Source organism: Bos mutus, chromosome 18 (assembly GCF_027580195.1).
Source record: "Bos mutus isolate GX-2022 chromosome 18, NWIPB_WYAK_1.1, whole genome shotgun sequence".
Classification (NCBI taxonomy): domain Eukaryota; kingdom Metazoa; phylum Chordata; class Mammalia; order Artiodactyla; family Bovidae; genus Bos; species Bos mutus.
The window spans coordinates 60419240-60446534 of NC_091634.1; the positions used below are offsets into that span (position 1 = coordinate 60419240).

Consider the following 27295-nt stretch of genomic DNA (forward strand, 5'->3'; position numbering starts at 1 on the left):
CCGGGCGTGGCCGCAGTCTGCACGTCCTTGGGGAGGACGTGCACACTGAGGTGCAGTGCTTGTGGAATGGCAGTGTTTCTGCAGAGATGGGGAGAGGTGTGGAGGGAGCGCGTGCAGGCAGCCTTGCCTCCGTGGCGGCGGGTCTTGTGTGTCTTCCTGCCTTGTGTCCCCAGCCTGTGGTCAGAGGAGGGCCATCAGGTCAAGTTCTGCACGTGCATGGAGGGTGAGGGAGCTCAGAGAGTCGGGGGGCACCCGGCGAGGGAACCCGCGCCTCTCTTGCAAAGCCCTGTAAATCTAAAACTTCACATCCCTCTAGTCAGGGGAACTGCATACTTATCCCCTCCAGTTTCCTTTCATCAAAGTCAAATGAGGCCTTATTAAAAGCAGATTCCTGGGACTTTTCTGGGATGACAGAAGTGTTCCATATCTTGATGTGGGCATTGGCTACAAGAAGTCATATAACTGTCAAAACATATCGTACAGTACACTTAAGATTGGTGGCTTTTTTCTATATGAAATTTATACCCAATGTTTGTTCTTTCTTTCTGTTTAAGATTTACTCATCTATTTATTTTTGGCGGCACTGGGCCCTCGTTGCTGCGTGCAGGCTTCCTCTCGGTGCGGCGATCGGGCTCCTCTCTAGTTGTGCTGCACTGGCTCTCACTGTGCTGGCTTCTCTCGTCGTGGAGCGCGGGCCGTAGGCACCCGGGCTCAGTGTTGAGGCCCAGGGGCTGAGCTGCCCCAGTGCATGTCGTAGGGGCTTAGCTGTCTTGCAGGCATGTAGAATCTCCCCAGACCAGGGATTGAACCCTTGTCCCCCGCATTGGCAGGTGGATTCTTAACCACTGGGACACCAGGGAAGCGCAATACCCATTTTCTTTTAAATGGAGGCAAATAACTTGCTTCTAAAGATATGACCTCATGATTGTAAGAGTTAGATGTTGGTATGCACCAGACTTTAAAAATTACTTCCCCCCATTATTTTTTTTAAGGTTTCACATATTTTGTTTCATATGTTTTGTTCAGTAAAGAAGAGAAAAATTATGCAACAAATTTTACTTAGCTTTTATTTAGCGTAGTCAGTCCCAACATTCAGCACAAAAAGAGTTTACAGAGGATAGAAAGTGCATTAATAAAAGCCAGTCTTTACCAAAAGAAAACAGAAAATATATTATTGATTCAAAATATTTTACACTTGAATGATAAACTGCAATAACTTATTTGGGGCACCTACTGATATAAGAGAAAGGAAAAGAAGAAAATACTTTAGAAGAGTTCAATCTCCATTTCCCCCCTCTTAATCATTTTACCATTAGTGGTAATTATGTATCAACTGCCATCTATGGGGTCCCACAGAGTCGGACACAACTGAAGCAACTTAGCAGCAGCCGCAGCAGAGATTAGAAATCCTGGCTCAATTAAAAGCATGGAAACTCTGACAGGTTAAAGGAATTGTCTCTGGTCATTCAAATCTTAATATCAATCATGTAAATCCTTTTTTTCTTTTTTTTTGCTGCTAGAACTGGGCACATTTGGAGCACATTGAGGGAATGCTGGTTTGGATTTTGTGGTGAGGGGATGACTTTGGAGAAAGACTCTAGGAAGCCGGGAGGTCCCAGTGTGTGTCCTATGGGCACAGGAGCGCACCGTGACACAGGAACTGGGTTTCCAAGAGCCGGGGGCCGTGAGGTTAGCAGGTGGGGCTGCAGGGTCAACGTTTTACTTAGAACTGTCCACATCCTGTGAGGTGCTGCTTTGTCCCCTGTCTTCTTCCTCTCTCAGACATAAACAGTGTTACAGAAGTGGAATCACACAGTCGTGTAGGCAGACCTGATCTTACTGTGCTTTACTGTTGCATGTCCCAGTACTGTTGTTGTTGTGTTGAAGGTTTCTGGCAACCCTGCCTCAAGCAAGTCTGTTGGCGCCTTTTTCCCAGGGGCGTCTGCTCACTTTGTGTCTCTGTGTCACGGTTTGGTAATTGTTGTGGTATTTCAAACCCTCCTCCAGCAAAAAGATGATAACTCACTGAAGGCCCAGGTGATGGGTAAGATTTTTTAGCACTAAAGTATTTTTTTAATCAAGATATACACAAAAAAGGCTTTTAAAAAGAAATAGAATGTGAATGGTAGGATCTAGGTAGTAGGGATACAGGGATTCACAGTAAGATTCTTTCACCTTGGCTGCATGTTTAAGTTTTTTCACAATAAAGTGTTGGAAAAATACTGGTAGTTGCCTCATGGACATCACCCCCAAATTCTTAAAGAATGGGTGGGAGAATCAAACAAGGTAACAGCACGTGAATGGTTACATGCAACAAGGCATCCCGTTTCTAGTGATACTGTATTACTTTCTCAGAGCAGCTCTAGCAGAGTTCCATAGACTGGGTACTTAAAATAGCAGAAATTTATTCTCGCTGTTCTGTGTGTGAGAAGTCTGAAATCAAGGAGCTGGCCAGGTTGGCTCCTTCTGGAGCCTCTAAGGGGACTTACCTCTTTCTTAACTTCTGGTGGGACTGACAACCCTTGGTGTTCTTTGGCTTGTTGATACTTCACTCCAGTCTCTGCCACAGCCTCACACAGGCATTCTTCCTTGTGTCTTACATTTGTGTCCAAATTTCCCCTCTTCCTATGAGGACACCAGTCATTCTGGACTTAGAGCCCACCCTCACCCAGTGTGACCTCATCGCAATGTGATGAATGCAAAGACACTATTTCCAAATAAAGTCACACTCACCAGGTTCTGCGTGGGCATGAACTTGACATGGGTGGCATGTGTGCATGCTTAATCGCTCAGTCGTGTCTGACTCTTTGAGACCCCATGGACTGTAGCCCACCAGGCTCCTCTGTCCATGGGATTTTCCAGGCAAGACTACTGGAGTGGGTTGCCATGCCCTCCTTCAGAGGATCTTCCTGACCCAGGGACTGAACTCGTGTCTTGTGCAGAGAGATACTATTTCTCCCAGTACAGATATCTTTAAATAACTTCTGCCACTCAGATAACCTTGATGGAAGTAAATATGATAGGCCCTGGAAATTGTGTGGTATTTCAGAAAAATGGTTCTAGTAGCAATGGAGATTCTATTTAAGACCCTTGTGAAAAGTTTGATGTTTCATTGAGGTGAAAAAATACAAATATAACTAAATTAGAAAATTAATTAAGATAATTAACAAGGAGATAGATGTGTGTGTACACACACACACACAAATACATGTATACGGGCTTCCATGGTGACTCAGATGGTAAAGAATCTGCCTGAAATGCAGGAGACCTGGGTTCGATTCCTGAATCAGGAAGATATCCTGGAGCCAGGCATAGCAACCCATTCCGGTATTCTTGCTGGGGAAATCCCATAGACAGAGAAGCCTGGCAGGCTACAGTTCAGGGGATCACAGAGAGTCAAACATGACTGAGCAACTAACACTTTCACTTCAACAAGGAGATAGATGTATGTGTGTATATGTATATATAGTTTCATATTCTTGGGCCATTCCCCACATCTACAATATCAGAATCTCTGAAGGCAAGACCTCGAAACCTGCACTTTTAACAAGCTCCCTGTGTGCCTCAGAAGCAACATAAACTTTGCAACCCACTGTCCTAGAAGTTTAAGGGCGGAGGGTAAATGGAGAGGGGAGAGCTGGAGTCACTGAAAGTGGCTTGGTGGGCAGGTCTCGTGGGATTACTAAAGAGTCAGCATCTCAAGCTCCCAGTGTGGAGTTCAGTGCGGAGCAGCTGTGCGGTGGGTACTGCACCTGTCCCCTTCCAGGAGAGTGGGGGCGTCCGGGGACCTGTAGCTCTGGTCCAGCTCTGCGTCTCGTCAGCTACGTGACGTCGCATGAGTCAGAACACTCTCCTGGCCTTTATTTCCCCGTTCACTGCCCCACTGCAGGATTCTGTGTGGCTACAGTGAGATCATGTGAGCTCAGTAAAATGGAGCATGGAGATTAACTGACATGGGATTACAAGCCCTTTCAGCCCAGCTTCCACTAAGAAAAGGCAGGTTTCTCTTAGGCGGTGAGGAACGCGTGGTTTTAGGGTCTTAAGTTGCTATGTGCTCAGACCGTCTTGGGTCAGGCCACTTACCCCCTGTAGTTGCATGCGCGTGGCGATGTTCAGTTTCTCAGAGTTGCCTCTCCCCGCAGTGAGGGTGGGGTCTGCACTGACCTTTTGTCTCTCCGAAACGGAGGCTGGCAGCCACCCCAGTGGTCCCAGGGGCTGGTAGGGCTGCCTCCTTCTCCTTCCTCTGTTCAGCTGCAGACAGTGGTCCTGGTCTCCTCATGCCCCCGCTGAGCCTAATGCTGGGGGTAAAAGGACAACTGGTTGCTGTCCTCACAGGGCATCCCTGCCCGTGGAATGAAGGAGGAAGACAGGGCACTAAGGGTTGTGGCTAGAGCTGTAACAGAATATTCTTTGGATGGATGGATGAATAGATAGCAAATAAATTTTAGATCAGGGGCTGTAACAGAATGACAGCTGCAGCTTCTGATGGGAGTGATCAGGGAAGGCCTCTCTGGGGAGCTGGGATCTGAGGGATGAAAAGGAGCTGTCATAGTAACTGGGTAAAAAGCATTCTAGGCAGAGGAACAGCAAGTACAGGGGCCCTGGGGTATGTCAGGGTTGGAATCCAGAGGGCAGCTCTGGGGTTGCTGGGAGCGTGGCGGGCAAGGGAGATTGTGGGGTAGGGAGAGTGGAGAGGGAGCCGGAGCCTGACGTCAGGGGGGCTCGCTGGTCATTGTGGGGGCTCAGAGTGTACTCTGAGGACAGTGGGCTGCGGCATTGTAAGCGGAACACTGACACCGTCGCTCTGTAGCTTGTTGGAACATTCTGGCTGCCACATGGATGGTGGCTTGAAGGGTGTCAAGAACGAAAACAGGAAGAGAGCAAAGAGGCCATCACTGTGGTCCAGATGACAGAAAGAAGTGCCCTGGACTGCACAGCCATTGGGATGGAAAGAAGTAGATAGAAATGTCTTGGAGGTAAAACCAGTAGAACTTGCTGAGGGAGTAAATGCTGGGAGTGAGGGAAAGAGAAGAGTTGAGGGTAACATCATGGCTTTGACCTGAACAATTAGGCACTTTGATTTGTGGGAATGATGAATACTGGGATGGAGGTCCAGGTTTGGGATGGCGCAGTTAAAGTTCACTGGGTCCCTGTTGGGTGTAAGAGGCCCAGGAAACACCCAGGGAGAGATTTCAAATAGTAGTTGAAGTCTGCTGTCCAGTAAGGTATCCCCGAGGCACATGTGGCAATTTAATTTTCAATGAAATAAAATAAAAATTCAGTTCCTCAGTCATACTAGCTACGTTTCAAGTGCTCAGTAGACATGTGTGGCTAGTGGCTACTATGTTGGACAGGGCGGATCTAGAACATTTCTATCATTGCAGAGAGTTCCTTTGGGCAGCATTGGTCTAAAAGCTGTGGCCCAGAGTCCCAAGGCACTTCTCTCCAGGCTGGTGGCATCCTGACCTGGTGATTCCGCTCCAGGAAGCTGATGTCCCTGCCTCCTTCACCGTTGGTTCCTTCTTGTCGTCTCTCCCTCTACTTGATCACACCAGATCGTGTATTCAGTGATGCCCCAACACGTGGCCTTGTTGGAGAGGCACTGACCACGCAGAAGGCCAAGTTGCCCTGGGGCTGTTCAAGGACCTCACCCCCTGAGGGTGAGCACCATTAGCGTGATGAGTATAAATACGGTGTTTAATGAGCATAAAACTGGGAGTGTAGGCTATAACTCGTGAAGAGGTACTAGTTCTAGAGCTCACTGTGTGGACTTGGCTAATTTAAGAAACATGCAGTGGATTTGGAAGTTGTCAGGTCAAATGAGGGTGGAAAAGAAAACAGGTTTAGAGTTAGACAGTCTTGTGTTCTCGAACTAACCGTATCCCTGGAGATAAGCCAGTCAACCTCTGTGTACATCAGCGTCCTCATCTGTAAATGGGGAAAAATTCCATGCCTGGCAGGGAGAGGGGAAATTGCTTGAATCAGTAAAAAGAAGTAATGGGTTTAAGACAGGGTTTTTTTTTTTTTTTTTTTTTTTATTGCTTTGTTTATAAAATAGCTCAGTGACTTGTATCGTTTCTGGCAATATAATCTTTTGCCATTTTGTAAACAGAGGAGAACAGCAGTGTTTTTCTTTCTTAAATTATTAGATTATAATAGGCACATTTTGAAATCTTGCCTCTGGGATAGTGATATCTGAGGTTATTTGTAAATCCATGGTCTTGCTTCTCTTTTAATAAAACAGCAAAATAGTATTTTGAGGTTAATCCTTACAGAAAGGAGTGTTACATCTGAAATTGGTTTTTTATATAAGTTGGGTCAGTGAGCAGATAACATATTTTAGATGGCTTAAGCCTGTCTTCCCTGTGGGTAACACATTCTGTCAGCCTACCTGAGGTGCTTTGAGGTCTCGGACTTGAGAGACCACAGTCTAGAAATGTCCCGTCGAATCTACAAAAGGCTGAGCTTGAGCAGCTTGTCTCCTGTATTTGCTGATGCTGCTCCTCAGAGCTGGGGCTCTTGGTCCCGCCCATCCGACCACTACAGGAGAGGCAGGTTTGGCACGGCAGGACCCAGGAGGTGCCTCTTGGTGACTTCCTGGAAATGGTGCCCTCATCTGAGCAGAAGTGATCTGCGTGGATGCAGACGGTCCATATCAGGACTTGGTAGAGAGTCAAGTTAGTAGCCCAGAGACTTGTGGGACACTGTCGTGAGTCTAGGGTGGTAATTTAGTACTTTCAATCCACTCTCCCCCTTTCCTGATGTCTTGGAATGCCCACCTATGCTGGCTCCTGCTTCTGGTGACAGGGTTGCTGGTGACGTCATCCAAGGGGCTCATTTCACAGTTAGGAGCCATGGTGACGTCATCCAAGGGGCTCATTTCACAGTTAGGAGCCATGGTGACGTCATCCAAGGGGGTCATTTCACAGTTAGGAGCCATGCGGGGTCACAGCACTGCTGAAACGGACGTCAGGGATGCGTGGAGGCTGGGAGCCATGCGGGGTCACAGCACTGCTGAAACGGACGTCAAGGATGCATGGAGGCTGGGACAGTCTTGTCCACATCCCCAAAGCTCCTGAGTGGAGGCATGAGGCATACCTCCGGACGCGCTTCCTACCCCTGCTCATCGCCTCTTCTCCTTTGGCTGGGCAGGCAGCCTGTGGCTGTGCTCTGGGGCTTCTGTGGCCTGTCATCTGCCAGGCCTGGTTTCGGTTTGGGTTTTGGGTTTTTGCGCGTCAGGGGTTTGTTATGATGTCCTCAAGCTCGGGTAGGCCACAGGGCCTGGCTTCTGATTTCGACTTCATCACTCGGCAGCCTCCTGGGGATGGAAGCAAACAGGTCCTGCCGTCTTCATTTTTGCCCCCAAGTTCCTGGTGACAAAAACAAATGGGCTCCGGGGACACTGCTCCCTGGGGACCGCGGGGCGGGGCTCGTTAACACAGGCTTCTCCTGGGCCGCCCCTTGGTGCAGCCGCGGTCCCCCTTCTCCCAGGGCCCGCCTGGCCCACCTGCGCCCAGGTATCGTGAGACACCTGGACCCCCAGCACCCGCTGGGCCCCCAGGGAGTGGGGCAGAGCTGGACACAGGACCTGGGGCACCATCCCATTTCAAAAAAGAGTTTTCAGGCCAAGCCCAGGCTGCAGGATAAAAGGCCGTCTGTCTGCCCCGCGGTGCCCAGCCCCGGCCTTCCCGAACAACACCCCTTTATGCGGCGCCCCCGCCCGCCGCACACAGCCTCCTTTCAGCGCCTCTGTGGTCGGCTTGTTTGTGTGCCCCACACAGTGCAGGCTTTCTGCTGCTCTTCTCTCTGCTCTCCCCCTCACGCACCCTCCAAGCACACGCTCTCTGGGGACAGTCTGGGGCTCGGGCGCGGGGTTGGGGAGCCCACGGCAGGGGCTCGGAGCATCCCGGTGAGTCCCCCCTGGCGGGGACACGGTGAGCACATGGAGGCCGTCAGTGAGGACAGCTGAAAGCAGCTTCCAGGCCAACGCTCCCAGCAGCCGTTGGCGAGCCCTTAGATCAGTGACTGGGTCCTCTGTGCCTCAGTTTCCCTCGTGCGGGAAACACGTCCTCAGGGAGAATTGTGTTGATGGCTGTGAACCGACGGCCACACGCACAGGTGGGACTGGCCCTCGCTGGGAAGCGGGTGCCGATGGAAGCCGCGCAAACTGTGGTGGGTGTGGGGCTGGCCAAGTAGGCCGAGGTCTACGTCAGAGAGAATTGCAGTCCGCTGGAGCCCCAGGCCAGCCTGCCACCCCAACATAGCGTTCCACGTGCTGGAGCGAGACCGCTCAGGCCCTGAAGAAGGGGATCACAGCCCCCCTGGCTCTACACGGGGCCTGTGGGCTGGGGAGGGGGTACCCGAATGCCCACCCTCCAGGGGCCTGGCAGAGGGCTGTGCTGATTGCAAGGCCCCGGCGTCTGCTGCAGCCTTGGATCCCATTCCCACGTTTCCTTGATCACCTCCATCATCTGCTCTCACTCCCCCTCGGACTCATTCTCCTTCTGGGGCCCTGGGTCAAACCCAGGGGAAACTGGTCCAGGCCTTTGATTTGCTTGCTGGTGCTGCTGCAGTGTAGTCCGCAGACCAGGTGGCTGGGGCAATAGGAGTTGGCATGTCAGTTCCGGAGGCCAGAGCTCTGAGGTGTGGTGGGCTGGGCTTGTCGCGAGGGCTGTGAGGGAGACCATCCCAGGCTGCTCCCTGGCTGCGGCTGGTTGGTTGGCAAGCTTTGGAGGCCTGGGCTTGCAGGTGCTTGGCCCTGACTCTTCACAGGGTGCTCTCCAGGGTGTGTGCTCTTTCCACATTTCACCTTTCTGAATGGGCACCAGGCATGCTGGGTTAGGGCCCACCCGAATCACTTCGTCTCAACGACTTTCAGATAAGGCCACGTTCTGATGTGCTGGGGGTTAGGATGTCAGCACGGGAGTTTGGAGGTGGGCTGGGCGTGGGGAGGACCAGGTCAGGCCTCTCAGGGGAGAGAGACCCTGGAGGCGCATCCTTGGTGCCCGGCCACATCTCCCCTGCAGTCGCTTCACCCCCATGGGTTCATCTCCTTTCCAGGCACCATGAGGGGGAAGAGGGGTGGTGAAAGTCAGAATCCCTGGCCTGCTTCCGCTTCCTGGCCCCCTCTTTTCCTTGGACCCGATCCACTCACCTAGACTGGATGGAGGGTGAGGCCCAGTTGCCATCCACTGAACTTCACAGGGCTCTGCTCCCCCCAGAGCCAGTCTGTCACCAACCCACTGTGGGCCTTGGCAGAGCGGGGTGGGCACACTTGGACGCCCTCTGGGTTCCCAGGGGTCAGAAGCCTTGCTCTTCTCGTCCACACCCATCCTTCCCTGCGGCTCCCCCGGGGCGGGAGGGCTGAGCTCCCCCAGGTGCTGCAGACGGGCAGGCCAAGGGCTGTGCTTGGGTTCAGACACATTAGTTTGGCCCACATCATTCGTTTTAAATGTGAGGCAGATTTTTAAATTCTGGAGATTTCAGAGAGAAATCTAGTTTTTCAGCTTTTCTTAGAAATCAGAAGGTCTGAGCACTGGGCCCCATCCTAATCTGACCTGGACCTAAGTCAGGGCTGCCCCCTTCCCGTGGGGGCGACCCCTGCAGGTTGCTGCAGTGCCCACCCTCCCCTGCAGCCTTCCCCATACCACGACCACAAGACAGCGACCACCGATGACTGCGCGTGTCGCATTTCTTTTTTTTCCCTCTGTACCACTGTCTCCAGCAAAAGGGCTCCTCACGGTTTTGCTTGTTTTTTTGTTTCTTGGTGCCTCTTGTTTTAAGAAAAATGGGAGCGAGCATCTTTCCTCATAAAAGTGAAGAGTATTCCTGTGTGTTTCATTACAAACAATGTGAGTCTGATTCATGTGCCATACTCTGCCTGCTTTGCTCATGGGTGGCACTTGCCCAGCGTCTGAGGAGAGCAGGAACTTGGGGTGCCCTTGCCAGAGAGAAGCATTTCTTGTTCCAAGAGGAAGACCCTGAGGTCACAGAGCAGGTCGATGAGGGATCTGAACCTAGAGCTTGGTCTCTGCAGTAGAGTGAATCTGCAGGGCCTGGACTGGGTGGCTGACCCTGGACTCTTCTTCCTCAAGGCTGCCTCCCTGAGAGGCAGGCGTGTTGGGAGAAGTGGCTGGAACTTCAGGGAGCCGGAAGGGAACCATTCCTGGGTCCCCTGTGAGCTCAGGTCTGAACTCAGTTTATGGGAGAGGAGGTGGCGGCCCAGGGAGCCTTGGAGAGTGGGGGGTGCTGTCTGCAAGAGCGTCCCCGTGAGACAGAAGCAGGGGCCTGAGCTGGCCCAGGAGGACAGCGCAGTCCATGGGCAGCTGAGAGTGGCTGCACTGGGAGAAACCACACCGGTGCTGACGTCTCACTGACCTCTCTCCCTGTGGCCTGGGAGGCCTGAAGGAGCTCAGGGCCCCCCTTCCACATTGCCCAGCATGTCCAGTGGATTCCAGGTGGGGATGGGCAGTGCCGCCTACCCAGTCTCCTTAGTGGGGCATACTGACCTCCCCCCTCCCCCGTTAGCCATCCTGCCTGCCAGGACCCCGGAGCCTAACCAGGCCACCGTCTACGCACAGCGTCCCATTCAGGACACATTCGCGCGCTGACCCCGTGCCAGCAGCCGAGGGCCCAGCAGGGAGCGGGGCATCAGGGTCTCTACCCTCGTGGGGCTTGCACTCTGGCTTGGGAGGCAGTCCCCACAAGAGGCACAGCAAAGCAACATTTTTTCAGCCCCTGAACGACTTTGCTGAGCTCACCAGCTCCTCACAAACAGCCTTGGGCCTGACCATAACATGTGCTTCTAGCCAGATCTGCCGCCTGCCTTCCCAGGGTGGAATGCTCAGAGCTCTATCCTTCCTACCCTGGGACAGTCTGGAGTCGCTCGGGTAGACCCTCCAGGAAAGCTGTCATCGGGCACAGGTGTCAAGCCTCACCTGTCAGCACGCGGGCTGATCATTCTTACAAAAGCCACTGTGTGTCTGACTTCAGAGCTATTCACTTCCCTTCCCCAAAGTCTGCGGCTATGCGGTCTGATGGCAGGACCCAGAACAACGTCCTAAACCTGGAAAAGTGCGCAAGTATTCTTCACTTGCTCATGCTTTTTGGTTAAGGCTTTTTGGTTTTAAGGCTTGCTTCCAGGATCAGGAGAGTCTGTTAAATAATGCATTGTGGAAGTTTCTAAGAAATTTTTTTAGAGGCCTTTTAAAGTCTGAGTTGTACCTCAGTCCCTAGGAATGACCTTTACACACTTCTGATTCATGTTTGGTGTTTGACCGTGGAATTCAAGGCTGAGCCCAGCTCACCTATAAAATAAACACAGAGTCCAGGAAATCTGGAAGGCATGGCCCAGATCAGTGTATGTGGTGCGATGTGATGGCTCCTGGAAGGACTTCCTTCCTGGAACACCCACCCCCTGCCCTGATTCGCATAGGAGCAGCCCAAGTTGGAACGGGAGACCTTTTGAAAACTCACAACTAGACTCTGGAAAAAGAGTCAACTAGAGGATATGACTGAGCAACTTCACTTTCACTTTTCACTTTCATGCATTGGAGGAGGAAATGGCAACCCACTCCAGTGTTCTTGCCTGGAGAATCCCAGTGACGGCGGTGCCTGGTGGGCTGCCGTCTCTGGGATCGCAGAATCGGACACGACTGAAGCGACTTAGCAGCAGCAGCAGCAGCAGAGGACACTTCCTTGTCCCTGAGGGCATTTCTGCTCCTGGCAGTTCCCATGTGCTGTTTGCTCTGGCTCTCCTTGAAATCTCCTCCCATATTAGAGCCGTGTACAATCCTATGGTTAATAAACCTGGGCTCCTCCCAGGGAGGGCTGTGATCCAGATGAGGCCACCCGGAAAGCACCTTGCTCATGCCCGCCTGGGATCTGCCGGCTGAAAGCATCCCACTCACGACAAGGCTGCCTTGCGCCTCCACGACCTTCGGGCTGTGCTTACCTGGGGCTGGGACGGCAGGAGGCGGCAGGAAGACAGGAGGAGGCAGCTTTTCCTGCCACTTCCCCCTCTCCCCACCTTTCGGGGCAGCCCTAGACGGGCGCTGGGGCAGGATCCAAGGGCAGCGTGACTGCCTGGGGCCGGGGAGGCAGATGGGAGCTCGAGCTGAGCAGGACCTGGGGCCCTCCCGCCTTCTCCCTCATTTCACCTGAAGTATTTCCAGCTGAACACCAGCAGCAGCAAAGTACCCTGAAGGTTCTGTTTTCATTTTCAGCCAACATCTGTCAGTGAAACTAGATTTTCAGTAATTTGTTAAGAAAACCTTAGAGCTGGAACAAAGAGTGCCTTTGATCCACTTCCTGTTACACAGAGATTAGACCCTCGTGAACCGAGAAAACAATGACGTACAATTAATGCTCACAGAACAAAAATTTAGGTTGTCATTTTTCTTCATTAATAAATATTTTTAAATGGAATCTTATTTTAAATTATTATCATTTAATCCTCATGTGAAGTTGCCAGATGACCTTCCTCGGGAAGAACTGCCTTTTATGCTGCAAGGGTGTATTTTCTACCTACTTCTTTCATTTATGAAATGCTGCTAATGATAATTTTTTTGAAAAAATACTTTTTTTAAAATACATCTTATTTTGGCAAAATAAGCTTGTCATTTCATATCAGACTAATGTAGTTTCAGTTCTCTTCACGTCTGTCCCATGGACTGGGGCAAAGGGCACTGAGGATGATATACGGCTCAGGTTACTGGGATTCGGCCCTTGTGTCTGGGCACCGGCCCACCCAGCCTGGGGCGGCATCCTCAGGTGGTGTGTTAAGCGTCCTGCGCCACATCGATTCCAGGCAGGCGTGCTCACACCATTCGATTTGCATTTCCAAGGAGCAGGAGCCTTGTGGAAGTTCAGGGCTCCACCCGGTAACATAGCCAGGGTCCCCTGCGACCCATGCTGCGACTCAGAGGTCTGGAATCTCAGGGGATCGTGACTGGGTTGCAGAGAGCCAACACCAAAACATGGTTCACTCTAGAAACATGAGTGGAGCATGAAGTACGCTCAGGCGCCCACCCCAGGTGCCTAGGAGAGGGAAACAGTAGTTTCCTGCCCTGTTGGGATCGGTTGCACCATTGGACAGGCTCGATCATGGCCCACACATGCAAAAACAACACGAGGCAGAAGATTACAACCACCAACCGAAGCGGTGGGACACATGAAAGTGGGTTTTGTTTTGTTTTTTTCCTAAGTTGGAAAATGAAGACATCATTTCTGGCCAGACTGGTTAGGCAAAAAAAATATGGTGGTCAGGAAAATGTTCCCGAGCCCAACTGCAGGCTCCGCTTTCTCATTAACTATGGTCTGCTTCATGCCTTGGTCCTCTCACCTGTCAAGTAGGAAGAATAATCATGCCTCTCTCATTCAGTTGTTATGAAGATGAAAGGGCTGGGCTCATGGTAAGGCTTCGTGCACATTAACCATTGTTGTCATGATAGGTAGGATGACATTTGAGGAGAAAAATGCAAGGCAAAAGGCAACTCATCCCTATTGCTGAAGGGAAAAGTCTGGGTTAATTCAAGGGCATACGGGAGAAGAGTTTGGAAATAATGAGGGAAAGATGTGAAATACAGGGAAGTCAAGGACAAGCCAACCTGCAGAGGATACTAGTGTGGTCACTCTTAGGAAAGTGGTCAGAGGATCAGACAATCTTGTCAGCCTTTGGGAACATCCTCCCTGGGATAAGGAGCAGGACCAGTGTTAGAGACAGGGACGTTGCAGAGTCTTCTGAGCTGATGCGTGGGTGGCACGCTGCAGATGTTCAGACACCTGTCTGTGGATGAGTCAGTGAGGGCAGTGGGTGTGGATGAGATCCGCGTAGGAGGGGAAACGACCATAGTGATGCTCACTGACACCGTCAGCCCCTGAAGAGGATGCAGATATGGAGCCAGGGCTTCCATCCCTGCAAACTCCCCTCGATGACCCCATTTCTTAGGGTTCCTCTGATTTCCATTGCCTCATGCCCTCCTGTTCATCACCATTCCAGGCATCCCAGTCTTCCTCATAGTGAACAGGTTTGCAGGTCCGAATCACCTCCGGGCCACACCAGCTCTCAACACATGCCAGCAGCAGCAGTCCGTTAAAAAAAAAAAAAAAAAAACAACTTCAGGTGGCCAGAAGTTAGATGAGATGAGATGGTGGTCAGAGTGCTGATGGGAGCTCTGTTCCCATGGCCTGAAATAGGACGTTCCATGACGGGGAGGCACGGGCCTTGTTGTGTGCTGTCCGCATCCCCAATCACACCCACCTTGGAGGAGGAACAGGAACCAGTCATTATTCGTAGAGACCCTATTATGTCCTGAGAGAATCTTAGGGAAAAGCAGATGGCAGTGGTCTGTTCTCGGGTGTATATATAAGCTACCAGGTGAAAACAGCCTGTACAGTCCTAGAGGGCAAGAGCCAGAAGTTGTCCCTGAACACTGCGGCTGCTGAGCAGAGGGAAGACTTCCCCAAGGCCTCCGTGAGCAGAAGCACGGGATGGGTAGATGAGTGTTGTGTCCGGTACTGGTAAACGGACACCCTTCCTTCTGCTTCCGGGGGTTGTTTCGAGGCACATGCCCTAGATAGACCTGTGTCTGCCACTCAGGGATGTCTGAAAAGTGTAGCGCAGACAAAAAAATCACACGCTGATTCAAATGATAACCCCTTCCCTGCTTGGGATGGGCGGACCCCAAGACAAGCCTTTTGTGGAGAGAGATGGATGGAGTTGGAGTGAGTGAGTGGGGTTGGGGTGCAGAGAAGGATTCGATCACCCTACTTAAGAAAAGACCTGGAGGGACTGGGAGACAGGAGCTATCTGGGAGGGAGAGAACCATGGTTAGAGGCGCTCGAGGGTGTTTTGAGGATAGCACAAAATTGAAAGGGACAAGATTATTATATGACATTTTTATATTGGATAGTTAGGGAACTTCATTGTATGAAATACTATAAAATTCTCTCTGTCCTCAAGAGATCTTCAGAGATGCTTAAAAAAAAAAAAGAATTCAAATATTAATGTGGTGACACAAATTAAAAATACTGAGATACCCAGACCAAGACAGGATCACAAAAGCCCCTTTTACTTGATTGTACGTGGGTTTTCCCAGTAAATGACAGCATCACTGTTGCCATCAGGTTCTGTCAGTTCATTTGGAAGCAAAAATACAAGAATCGTAACAGCAGAAACCCCAACTGGCTGCTCAAGCAGTCTTCTCAGCTTCTTGCAATTCCCCAACCTCTCAGGCCCCCTTCCCCATGGCCCCCAGCCCCACGCCTTCCTTTGGTCTCAGGGACTCAGAGGACAGGCCTCTCCTACTGGCGAGGGCTCGCCCCACCCTTCCTGAAGGGAAATGTGCTCCGCGCCTACGTGCCAGCCAGCCCTCTCCGACTCACCCCACATGACATCAGGGCCAGTTGGGAGCATGTGAGTTTCCAGGTACATTCCATTTCCTCTTCTCTCTGCCTCTGCACCCTTTGCGTTTGACCTTGAGGCCATTTGGGCTCTCCTCTGCCAGCCCCGCCCCGTGTCCAGCTGCTGACCCACACCTGGGAGTTCCTGGAGGGCTGGTCTGTGTGCTCTGTGGGCTCTCCTTCTGCGGGCATGTGGCCCTAGATGCCCACCTGTGGCTCACCAGCCCTGTAGACTCACCAGGAAAACAGACACGGTGTGTCATCATCAGGTGTGACCTGGCAAGCCTTCTGGGTGCCACCCTGCGACTCTTGGCCTGGCAACTGCCAGGAGCCTGGGGAAGGGCTGGCAGGGCTCCCCTGGGCCGGAACATTCCCCCTGACGGCTCTCGTTTCCTTCCAGTCTCTTGGCCAGCTTCTCTTCTCCCCTGGATCTTTCTGCCTCTTGCTTTAGTGTGTGTTTCTAAGGAGAAGACGAGTGTCGGGAATAAGACCGCCCACTCAGTGCTAACCCGCTCTCCAGTGCGCTCAGGACCCTCTATTTCCGCCCACCCTGCCCCGCACTGTGCTCCCACGCTCAGCAAGGGCCGCGCGGGCTCTCTTCCCTTGCCGCCGTCAGTAATCCGCTCTTGTCTTCATTCCCCAGGGTCCCGTGGAGAATGGGCCTGTAGCCTCTGCGAGCACTCAGAAGACAGACCCTGTGATGGAGCCAAAGCTCAAGGCGGTGGACTGGGAAAAGGTAGCGGGCACGGGGCAGGGCGGGGTGGCACCTGGGGCTCGAGGGGCCAAGGAGAGGGGGCGTGGAGCCACCAGCGTGGCTGGTCATGATGAGGGTAGACGAGGACCCGGGGACAGGCGCCAACAGCTCACGAGCTTGACCTGAGGCAGGAAACTCGGCTCACCGTGGTGGTGGGTCCCTGGAAACCACATGCAAGGTCTGGCTGCAAAGACCCCAGAGGGAGGTCCCCCACCGGGATCCCTGAAGCTGAGAAGGGCCCGAGGATGAGGCAGACACGCCCAGCTTGACCAGTGCACGAGGCAGAGCGGCCCAGGCGCTGGTGACCACTGGCAGGAGGCCGGGATGGGCGGGAGCCCTCTGCATCAGGCGGGTGCAGAGCCCAGCCCCTCGCTTCTCTCGGCGCTTGCTCGCAGACCAGCATCCGGCCCTGGTTAGGCGCACCCATGTGCTGGTCAGGGGCTCCTGGAGGGGCTGGGTGGTCGCCAGTGGCGGTGGAGCCAAGACGTGCGGGGTGGCATTGCCCGGGGGTGCAGGAGGGAAGGCAATGGCACCCCACTCCAGTACTCTTGCCTGGAAAATCCCATGGACGGAGGAGCCTGGTGGGCTGCAGTCCATGGGGTCGCTAAGAGTCGGACACGACTGAGCGCCTTCACTTTCCCTTTTCACTTTCATGCATTGGAGAAGGAAATGGCAACCCACTCCAGTGTTCTTGCCTGCAGAATCCCAGGGACAGCGGAGCCTGGTGGGCTGCCGTCTATGGGGTCGCACAGAGTCGGACACGACTGAAGTGACTTAGCAGCAGCAGCAGCAGCAGCAGCAGCAGGAGGGAAACAGACTTGGTGCACTTGCCTCCAGCCTGTTTCCTGGGACTTGCCCGCTGTCATCTTGGCATCTCCTCCTGGAATAGACGCAAGTGTTTATGTCCATACATGTTCCCAACCCGTGCTCGACACTGGGAACTAAAGATGGGCAGGACAGGCCGCTGCCTTCAAAGAGCTCAGTTTGGTGAGGAGGGCAGATCTCCCCCAGAACGTGTTATTACAGTGTGAGGAGATGCGAGGAGCACACCCAAGGAGCACAGCTGGCCGGAGGGGCCCACTGGTGGTTTGCCATCTGGCCGGGACTACGGAGGCCCTGACCCCAGGGGCCCAGAGACGGCATTGGCACTGCCTCTGGGGAAGCCCATCAGCCCAGGGCAAAGGCGCTTGTGCGTCCTTCGATGGAGAGTCCAGGACAAGTGGCCCTGTGCCCCGTTCCCTTCAAGGAGGCCTGCGACCAAAAGCGGGGTCGAGGGCAGGATGTTCCCAGAGGACCCACTGGACCTGTCTCCTGACCCTGATGCCAGACTCAGGCACGACTGCTCATCGCCCAGGCCAGGGCAGAGGATGGGGTTCTCGGTACCAATGGCTGGCTTCTCTGGAAGCTCTGGGGCTCTGGGCTTGCTCTGACGTGACGAAGATGGAGGGGGAGACAGCCAGTGTGAAGAGACAAGGGCTTCAAGCTAGTGAGGTCAGGACCTGGGCTTGAGAGAAGAGGTGCTACAGTGGGAGCCGAGGAGGCTGTGGATGAGGCAGGACGGGGCGGGGAAGCCACAGCACATCCGGCTCTGCGCTCGGTGGGCGGTGCTCAGAGGACCCCATGGAGGGGGCCCTGGGCCAGTGCGTGGGGCTTGGCTTAGGGACTGAATGTCGGAAGGAAAGCACCCTCTAGAGAGCTGACCGGGCCTGGGGTGGGTGGCCAGAAAGAATCGCCCTAGAAGGGAGGGGGCTGTCACATGAGCCTGGCTGAGGATGGGCAGATCACAGCCGTGTGCTGGAGAGGGGTCCTCCCGGTGTCCCTGGGCTCCCCTAGCCTGAGGCAGGGAGTCACGTCCCCCAGGCCTGTCTCGCCACCCCTGCCCCCATCGAGGTGAAGACAGCCCCCGCTCCCGTCCCCCAGGCCCAGCCCCTGGCCCCTCGCCAGCATGCCCAGGTCACACCTGACTCACGCACCCCGCCTCTGTCTGTCTCTCTTGCACACACTTTCTCTCTTCCTCCTGTCCCTCTTCCTGCGTCCCTGGGCTGAGAGAGGGGGACAAGGACTGGGGCGCAAGAGGCCGTGGAGACCCGCTGCGAGCAATGGGGGGTCAGCTTCGTGCCTCCCCCAGGCACCGAGAAGACCCAGCTCAAGGAGCTCACTTCCCAGGGAGAACGAACTGTGCTTTCCTTGCTTTTTCGCTTTTTTAAATTCACCTACCGTGTGGTCCGTCCCAGCCCTTCTGGGAGATCCCCATCTGTTTCTGACCCAGTCCAGGGGCCTCGAGGAATTCTCGAGAGAGGTGAAAAGGGCAGGAGGTGTGTTGAAGCCAGGGATCTGGGGTGGACTTGCCGAAGCTAACCCTTCATGCTAAGGAAGGGCGTCTCGGGTCGCCTGGCCCGGCCACCCGGCCCTGGAGGCTGGGGACAGAGTCAGCCATGCTGAGAAGAATGAGGGGAACAGGGATGGGGTGCTGAGGCATCGGGTAAAGATTCTGAAAGGAAAGGACCAGGAAGCAAGCCCAGCAGGCCCTGCCCTGCTTAGAGCTGCAGCATCATCTGGCTTTCAAGCTCTGCCTGAGGTTTTATTGGAATTATTTTTAAATCATACCTTCCGTCACCTGTTGGGCAGGACCCCAGGTTTCCCTGTGGGACAAGATACCAGGTAAGCTCCTCACGTCACACTGTGTCCTGCACAGCTCCCTGTTTCCTCCCCGGTAAGGCCTGTGTGGAGCCTTGCCCAGCGGAGCTGCTGGAGCGCCGCTGCTGCTGGCTGCTGGGCACACCTGCCCCAATTGTCCCTCTGTCCTTGCTGTTTCGCTGTGTCCTTGGCAGGGCTTCCCACTTGGAGTGCCAGCCTCCTGGGAACCAGATTGAGCTAGTATGGTTTGAGAGACTTGCAGAACCCCCTGCCCAGATCCCCCTGGACAGTGGGGTTAGCACCAAATTAATTCTTCTTTTATTAAGCTCTTACCCTGTGCCAAACACTGTACGCTAAACACTTTGATGGTATTATTGTTTTGAAGTTGTCATTCTCAATTATGTCTATTATTTATCTTTCTAATTTATTGGGATATAGTTGCTTTACAATGTGGTTAGTTTCTGCTGTACAGTAAAGTGACTCAGCCGTATGTATAGATATATTCCCTCCTCTCCCACCATACCGCCATCCCACCCATCTAGGTCACCACAGAGCACTGAGCCGAGTTCCCTGTGCTATATAGCAGGTGCCTACTAATTACTTATTTTATACATGATAGTGTATATATGTCAGTCTCAATCTCCCAGTTCATCCCACCTGCCTTCTCTGCCCCCCACCGTCTACACACATCTGTTCTCTGTGTCTGCATCTCTCCTCCTGCCTTCAGTTCAGCTCAGTCGCTCAGTCGTGTCCAACTGTTTGTGACCCCATGAATCGCAGCACGCCAGGCCTCCCTGTCCATCACCAACTCCCAGAGTCCACCCAGACTCACGTCCATCGAGTTAGTGATGCCATCCAGCCATCTCATCCTCTGTCGCCCCCTTCTCCTCCTGCCCCCAATCCCTCCCAGCATCAGTCTTTCCCAATGAGTGCGTTTATCTGTACCATTTTTCTAGATCCCATAATATATGCAATATTTGTGTTTCTCTTTCTGATTTACTTCACTCTGTATGACAGACTTCAAGTCCATTCACATCTCTACAAATGACACAACTTCATTCTTCTTTATGACTAATAGTCCATTGTGTATATGTGCCAAATCTTTACCCATGTGTCTGTCAGTACACGCTTAGGCTGCTTCCATGTCCTGGCTGTTGTAACCAGTGCTGCGGTGAATATCGGGGTGCACGTGTCTTTTTGAGTTACGGCTTTCTCAGGGCATGTGCCCAGTGGTGGGATCATATGGTAGTTCAGCAATCTACAGATTCAGTGCGAGTCCTATCAAATTACCAATGGCATTCTTCACAGAATTAGAATAAAAAACTTTACAATTTGTATGGAAACACAAAGACCCTGAATAGCCAAAGCAGTCTTAAGAAAGAAAAACAGAGCTGGAGAATATGCTACAAAGCTACAGTCATCAAGACAGTATGGTACTGGCACAAAAACAGAAATACAGACCAATGGAACAAGATAGAAAGCCCAGAGATAAGCCCATGCACCTATGGTCAGCTAATCTATAACAAAGGAGCCAAGAATATACAATGGAGAAAAGACAGTCTCTTCAGTAAGAATATCTCTTCAGATAGTCTCTTGGTGCTGGGAAAACTGGATAGCCACATGTAAAAGAATGAAATCAGAACACCCTCTAATACCATACACAAAAATAAACTCAGGGCTTCCCTGCTGGTCCAGTGGCTAGGACTCTGTGCTCTGGTGCAGGTGGCCTGGGTTCGATCCCTAATCCAGGAACTAGATCCCACATGCCACAATTAAAGATCCATTGCAGCCAAATTAATTAATTATTAAAAATAATAATAAACTCAAAATGGGTTAAAGACCTAAATGTAAGATTGGACACTGTGAAATTCTTAGCAGAAAATATAAGAACACTTTTGACATAAATCACAGCAAGATCTTGTTTGACCCACTTCCTACAGTAATGAAAATAAAAACAAAAATAAACAAATGGGGCCTAATTAAATTTAAAAGCTTTTTCACAGCAAAGAAAACCATAAATGAGATGAAAAGATAACTGACAGAATAGGAAAAAATATTTCCAAATGAAGCATCTGATAAGGAATTAATCTCTAAAATATACAAACAGCTCATGCAGTTAAATTAAAAAAAAAAAAATCAAAAAATGGGTGGAAGACCTAACTAGACACTTCTCTTCTCCAGAGAAGACATCCGGATGGCCAAGAGGCACAGGAAAAGTTGCTCAGCATCACTAATTGTTAAAGAAATGCAACACAATGAAGCAAATACCTCACATGGTCAGAACGCTGCTGCTGCTGCTGCTGAGTCACGTCAGTTGTGTCCGACTCTGTGCGACCCCATAGACGGCAGCCCACCAGGCTCCCATCCGTGGGATTCTCAAGGCAAGATCACTGGAGTGGGTTGCCATTGCCTTCTCCAACGCATGAAAGTGAAAAGTGAAAATGAAGTCATGTCCGATTCTTCGTGACCCCATAGACTGTAGCCTACCAGGCTCCTCCATCCATGGGATTTCCCAGGCAAGAGCACTGGAGTGGGTTGCCATTGCCTTCTCCGCTTGGTCAGAATGGCCATCATCAAAAAATCTACAAACAATAAAAGCTGGAGAGGGTGTGGAGAAAAAGGAAGTCTTCTACACTGTTGGTGAAAATGTAAATTGATACAGCCACTATGAAGAAGAGTATGGAGGTTCCTTAAAAATATTATCTTTTATCTAATTTCGGGTAGCTCAATGGGTGAAGAATCCACCTGTAATGCAGGAGATGCAGGAGACTCAGGTTCAACCCCTGGGTCAGGAATATCCCCTGCAGGAAGGCATGGCAACCCATTCCAGTATTCTTTCCTGGAGAATCCCATGGACAGAGAAGCCTTGAGGGCTACAGTTCATGGAGTCGCAGATAGTTGGATACAACTGAGCACTCATGGACACCCCTCTAGCTTAGCTGGAAGGGATCTGGTTCAAGTCTGAGCTGACCCTGATGCTAGGAAAGAGTGAGGGCAGGATGAGATGGTTGGACGACGTCACTGACTCAATGGACAAGAGTTTGAGCAAACTCCAGGAGATGGTGAAGGACAAGGAAGCCTGGCGTGCTGCAGTCCAGGGGGTCGCAAAGAGTTGGACATGACTGAGCAACTGAACAAAGATCTGGTTTCATTCTTCCAACAATACAAAGAGATAATGATCCTGATTTAACTCATGAGGAAGAGCTTGTCTCCTGCCCAAGGTCAAAGTCACTCTGCTGGTTAGCTTAGGGGTCACAGCTGAGCCCCCTGACCTGCCCCCTCCATGGGTCCCAGAACAATTTCACCCTGACAGCTGGCCAAGAGAAAGACCCTGAGGCCTGTGACCGGGAGAGGGGGTGGCAGAAGGTGAGGGGGGTCTGAGCAGGCACTCCTCCGGGAGGCCTTTTCCCATCCCTCCCCAGGCTAAGCCAGACTCCAGCAGCGCTTGCTTCCCTCAGGCTCCTGGAGGCCTCCAGTGGGAGTGAGCTGCTCTCTTCCTTTAAAAGACAGGTAGAGTCATCCAGCAGGTCCCCAACCTCCCTGCCCCTACACACACACACACACACACACACACACACACCCTTGGCATCAAGGGCTGCCTGGCAAAGATGTTGATGTTGACCACCTGGGTTTTATCCTTTCACAGCCCCCAGGTAAGTCACTGAGAACTCGGGCAAGTAGAGCCTGGATTGGAACCAGGGTCCCCCAGCAGCTCCCCTGGAGAGGGCCAGTCTTGACATCATGGTCCAGTCTCTCTCCCCAGAACTCTGACCCCCAGTCACCCCAGGCCCCGGTGAGCCTCCTCCCTCCCTTGGCCCACCCAGAGTAGCAGTCTGGAGGGCCTGGCTGCGGAAGAACCCATGGGGTCTTCCCCAAGACTGTCCTCCTGGCCCAGTTTTCTCCCTGCTCCTCCCCTCCCCACCTCTGATCCGCCCCGAATGCTCACTGTCCATCACTCAGTCTCTTTGCAACCCAATGAACCGCAGCCCGCCAGGCTCCTCCGTCCATGGGATTCTCCAGGCAAGAATACTGGAGTGGGTTGCCATGCCCTCCTCCAGGGGATCTTCCCAGCCCACAGATCGAACCCAGGTCTCCTGCACTGCAGGCGAATTCTTTACCACTGAATCACCAGGAAACACTCACCTAAGAGCTCAGCAGTGCTCAAAACTATCCCCAGGGAGACACTAGGCAGGCTGGGCTCTGCCCTCTTTGTCCCTGCAGGGGCACTGGACCAGGCAGGCTGGGGGCAGGAGCAGCCGCCCGGTGACCACAGACAATTCCGGTCTGTTTTCCCATCAACAAGAGGAGGAGATTATTCCTGCCCCGTGTTGTGTGGGATTGTCGGGAGGATCTGGAAGAACCTACAAACGGGGACCAGAAAGTGAGCTGCTGGTGAAAGTCCACCCGCCGGTGTGGGCTGGGCTCCTGGGCGGGGCTGCAGGGCGCTGGTGTGTTCTCACCGCCGGTGTGGGCTGGGCGCCTGGGCGGGGCTGCAGGGCGCTGGTGTGTTCTCACCGCCGGTGTGGGCTGGGCGTCTGGGCGGGGCTGCAGGGCGCTGGTGTGTTCGCTGTGCACTGTCCCAACTCTCTGCGGGCCTCCCAGCGCTCGTCTCCTGGAGCGCGCAGAGCGAGCCTGAGGTCCCCTCCTCTGGTGCAGGGAGGTTAGGGAGCCTGTATGCAGGGCAGAACCCCTCCTGTGGGCTGGAGCTTGTCCATCTGGGAGACCCCAATTAGACCTCATGGGACGGGCCTGCAGCGACCCCTGTGAGGCCACCAAGAGCCCCCGTGGGTCACACACTAGACTCCAGTGCTGGGTCCCTCACAGCCTCTGTGCCGGAGAATTCACTGCCCTGGGGGGGGTCCTGAGCCAGCTGAGGTTAGGACCTCGGCCCGGAGCTGAGCGGCACGTACAGCTGGGCTGTAGCCTCAGTCTCCTCATCTGTCAGATGGGCTCATCAAAGGCGTCGACTAGCAACATTCTGGCTTCCAAGAACAGTACACCTGGAGTCTGAGCCCAGGAGCTGGAATTCTCCCCGGAATTCTCCATTCTCCCGTTCCCGCCTCCTTGGCCCAGAAAGCTGCCCTGGAGCGGTGCGCCTCGGGCTTGGGTGCGTGTTGCCGGGAACAATCGCCTCGGCTCTTGTCGGGTGGTGGGCGGAGCTGCTGACGCAGAGCCGCTGCCCCCTCGGCGCTCCCCTCACCCCCAACCCCCTACCCCGTTTGTGCCTCGCCTCGCCTCGCCGGGGGATGAGCAGGTTCCCACTGCCGAGCGCGAATTGCCCCGGAAAGAGGACTGTGCCACGCGGCCCCGCACCGCCCAGGACAAGGGGCCACTGGGGAGAGGATGAGTCAAGAAGAGAAGCCCCCTCCACCCTGGCAGCACCCTTGCACCCGCCCTCCGGGCAGCAGGCTGCCCTGTCCCCCTGCCAGCCCTGCTGCAGCTGCATTCCTGGCATAGTCGGGAAACTCCCGCCCTCTGCCTGCTGGTGGGGCAGGGAGGGGGACGCAGGGCCACGCTCACACTAACTGCTGTGCGCTTCCTGGGGCTTGGCCTGTGGCCCCAGGTCTCTGCGTTCATCCCAGCCTCTCCCCCAACACACACAGGTCCCCCAACAAGCGCACTCCAGAGCGGTGTCTGGGCTGGTCCTCGCCCTCATCCGTGCGGTCTGGCTTTAGCTGGCTGCACTGAGTCGATGCCACGCGCTCTGACCATCAGGTTCCACTGCTGTAAAGGAGGATTTGCTACTGTGAGGCGGGCAATGGAAGCCCCCACGCACCTGGGCTGGTCCCCCCTCCTGTCCCTCACCCAACCTTCTTCTGAGGCGGGGAGACTTTTGCTGACACCTTCCCTGTGTCCCGAGCCTCAGGAAGTAGGGGTGCGAAGGGGCCAGGAGCAGGTTCAGCTCCGGAGGAAGAGAGCCGTGTGTGTGTGTGTGTGTGTGTGTGTGTGTGCACGTGCGCACGTGTGTGTGTACGTGTGTGAAGTGGCCAAGCTGTCCTGGCCAGGTAGAGCAGGAAGTGACATTTATCCCGAGTCCCTTCCCACCTCACTGGGTCCAAGCTGTCATCTCTTTCGTGTCTTGCTGTCCTCGCTTCTGGGCCAGTTGCCTGTTGGAAATGACCAGCAAGTGAGCGGTGTTGAGTGTATTCCAACACCCACCTAAGACGCTCATCAGTGAGCAGGATGCTGCTGCTGCTCAGCCCTGTTTGACTCTCTGAGACCCCATGGACTGTAGCCCGCCAGGCTCCTCTGTCCCTGGCATTCTCCAGGCAGAAATACTGGAGTGGGTGGCCATGTCCTCTCCAGGGGATCTTCCCATCCCAGGGATGGAGCCTGTGTCTCTTACGTCTCCTGCAGTGGCAGGCGGGTTCTCTACTGCAAGCACCACCTGGGGAGCCTCGGTGAGCAGGACTGGAAGAGAACTGGGACGGCACACGTGGGTCTCTTAGAGTGTGGGGGGGACGCTGTGAGCTGGGGGAGGCGGGAAGGGAGGCTCCTGCTACAGCACCAGCCAGCTCCAGCCCAAGAGCCACCTAACCCCTCTGGGCCTGAGAGTCCTCCTTCTCAAAGTGGGGAGGAAGTCAGCCAAGCTGAATTTCTACGCTTAAGATGGAAGGGTCGCTTTCCTTCCCCTTTGGGCTGGAATCCCTGCTTTTTGCTCACCTAGATATTTCTCCCTGGGTCTCAGGTGAATTAAGCTCACAAATCCAAAGCTGTTTTCTGTGTGCTTCACAAAATAAAGGGAAAACAGGAAAAATTTGCCTAAACTGCTTCTTGGCTAAGAAAGAGGTCTACCTGTTCGCAGTGCTGTGCCACAGCTGGAAACTTTTCTTGTCTAAGGTAGCTGAGTCTGAATTAATTGTCATGTGTATGCAAAAGTGGAACACATAAAAACCAGAGATAGGTGGTAGCAACTAAGAAAAATACAAAAAAAAAAAAAGGCATCACTTAGATGAGCAGATAATCTAGAATATTTTAATACTTGGTCAGTACAAACAAGTCAAGAAGTGAAGAGCAGAGCAGGCGAATAGCAAGACAACCTGAAAGGTAAATGGACTGAATACTCCAGTTAGAGTGGGGGCTTCCCTGGTGGTCCAGAGGGTAAGACCCCCCACTTAAAATCCTAGGGGTGCGGGTTTCATCCCTGGTCAGGGCACTAAGATCCCACATGCTGTGCAGCAGGATCAAAAAAATTAAGAATGCAGAGAGTGACTGGATGGAAAAGTCAGACTCGACTATACACTGTCTGCAAGGGACGCACTTCAAACGTGAGATGTGAGCAAGGTGAAAGTGAAAGGGTGGGCAAGGCAGGTCATGCAGACGCTAAGCATGAGGAAGCTTCTACGAGAATCAGATGGAATGGGCTCAGGACAAGAAGTCCTACCAGAGCCTGTATTTCCCAGTGATAAAGGGGCCAATTCATCACAGTGTCTTCACCGAGCGGTCTCTGGCAAGTTCCTCTGCTCCCATTTCCCCATCTGTGTGCCAGCAGCAACGCCGCGCCTTCCTCGTGAGGGGTTCGGCGGGGATCGGAGGGCTGAGCTCCCAGGAAGGGTCCAGAGCCACGCTCGGCACGCAACCAGGGCTCTGTGACGCTCTGCCCTCGGTGCTGGCACAGCAGGGACAAAGCCCCATGCGCTTGCTGTGCTCCTGACTGAGCTACTCTGAGGTAGGCTTCTGTGGTCTGTTGCAAGATAAGATGTAAACACAGGCCACTAGCTGGTTCCTCCAGTTCTTTGCTGGTATGTGTGAGGGAGACACAGAGAGAATGTGTGTGTGTGTGAGACAAGAGGCCGAGGAATGGCAGGAATGAGTCAGTCGGCGCCCAGTGATCTGTTTGCTAGACCCAAGGCAAGGAGGCGTGAGGACTGGGGCCAGGAGGAGTGTCACAGTCGGGCAGGGTTTGGACGGTCGCCTGGTGTAACTGATGCTGTGTGGGATGGCTCTGGGCTGCCCTGGGTCATCTTCCAGCCTGAGAGGCATGAAGGCTGTCAGCACCTGGGACCTGCCAGGCTCACGTGGCCAGAACCACGGCATCTTTGGGCCTTTCCCCCTGGGCTCAGGCACAGAGAGAATGCTTGGGGACCTTCCCCACTTGCCCGGAGACCCTCCGCCCCCTGCTACAAGGGTGTCATGGCAGGGCGGGGACCCTTGCTGGGCCCGGGCCAGCTGTGGCACGGAGGCCTGTGCAAGGAGTAGGTTCCAGCTGGGGCTGTGGGAAGGTGGGCTTGTGGACTATAGTCGATGCTTCCTCCCTGGCTTCCGTGGTTGTCCTCCACACGTATCCACATCTGTTCTCTCCACTCCTTTCCGGACACCACCTCCCTTCTCAGTCGTGGTGGCAGCCTGACCCCCTGCACTGGAGGTTCATTGAACCCCCTGAGCACCAGACACAGAGTGCATGGACCCCTCTCTCCTATCACGCGTGGGGGTCCAGGCACACCTGGCTTCACAGACACGAGAGGCGAGAGGCTCTGGGAGGTAGACGCTTGCCCAGGATCC

The 27295-nt window shown here is 53.5% G+C and overlaps 1 protein-coding gene across 1 annotated transcript in view; it reads left to right on the top strand.

Moving 5' to 3' along the window:
• FA2H (fatty acid 2-hydroxylase) overlaps positions 1-27295 on the top strand; it is a 54316-nt gene that overhangs the window by 12727 nt on the left and 14294 nt on the right. Inside the window, exon 2 of the mRNA XM_005894320.3 lies at positions 16046-16138. Within this exon, the coding sequence (XP_005894382.3) occupies positions 16046-16138 (93 nt within the window). The remainder of the gene's footprint in view (positions 1-16045; positions 16139-27295) is intronic.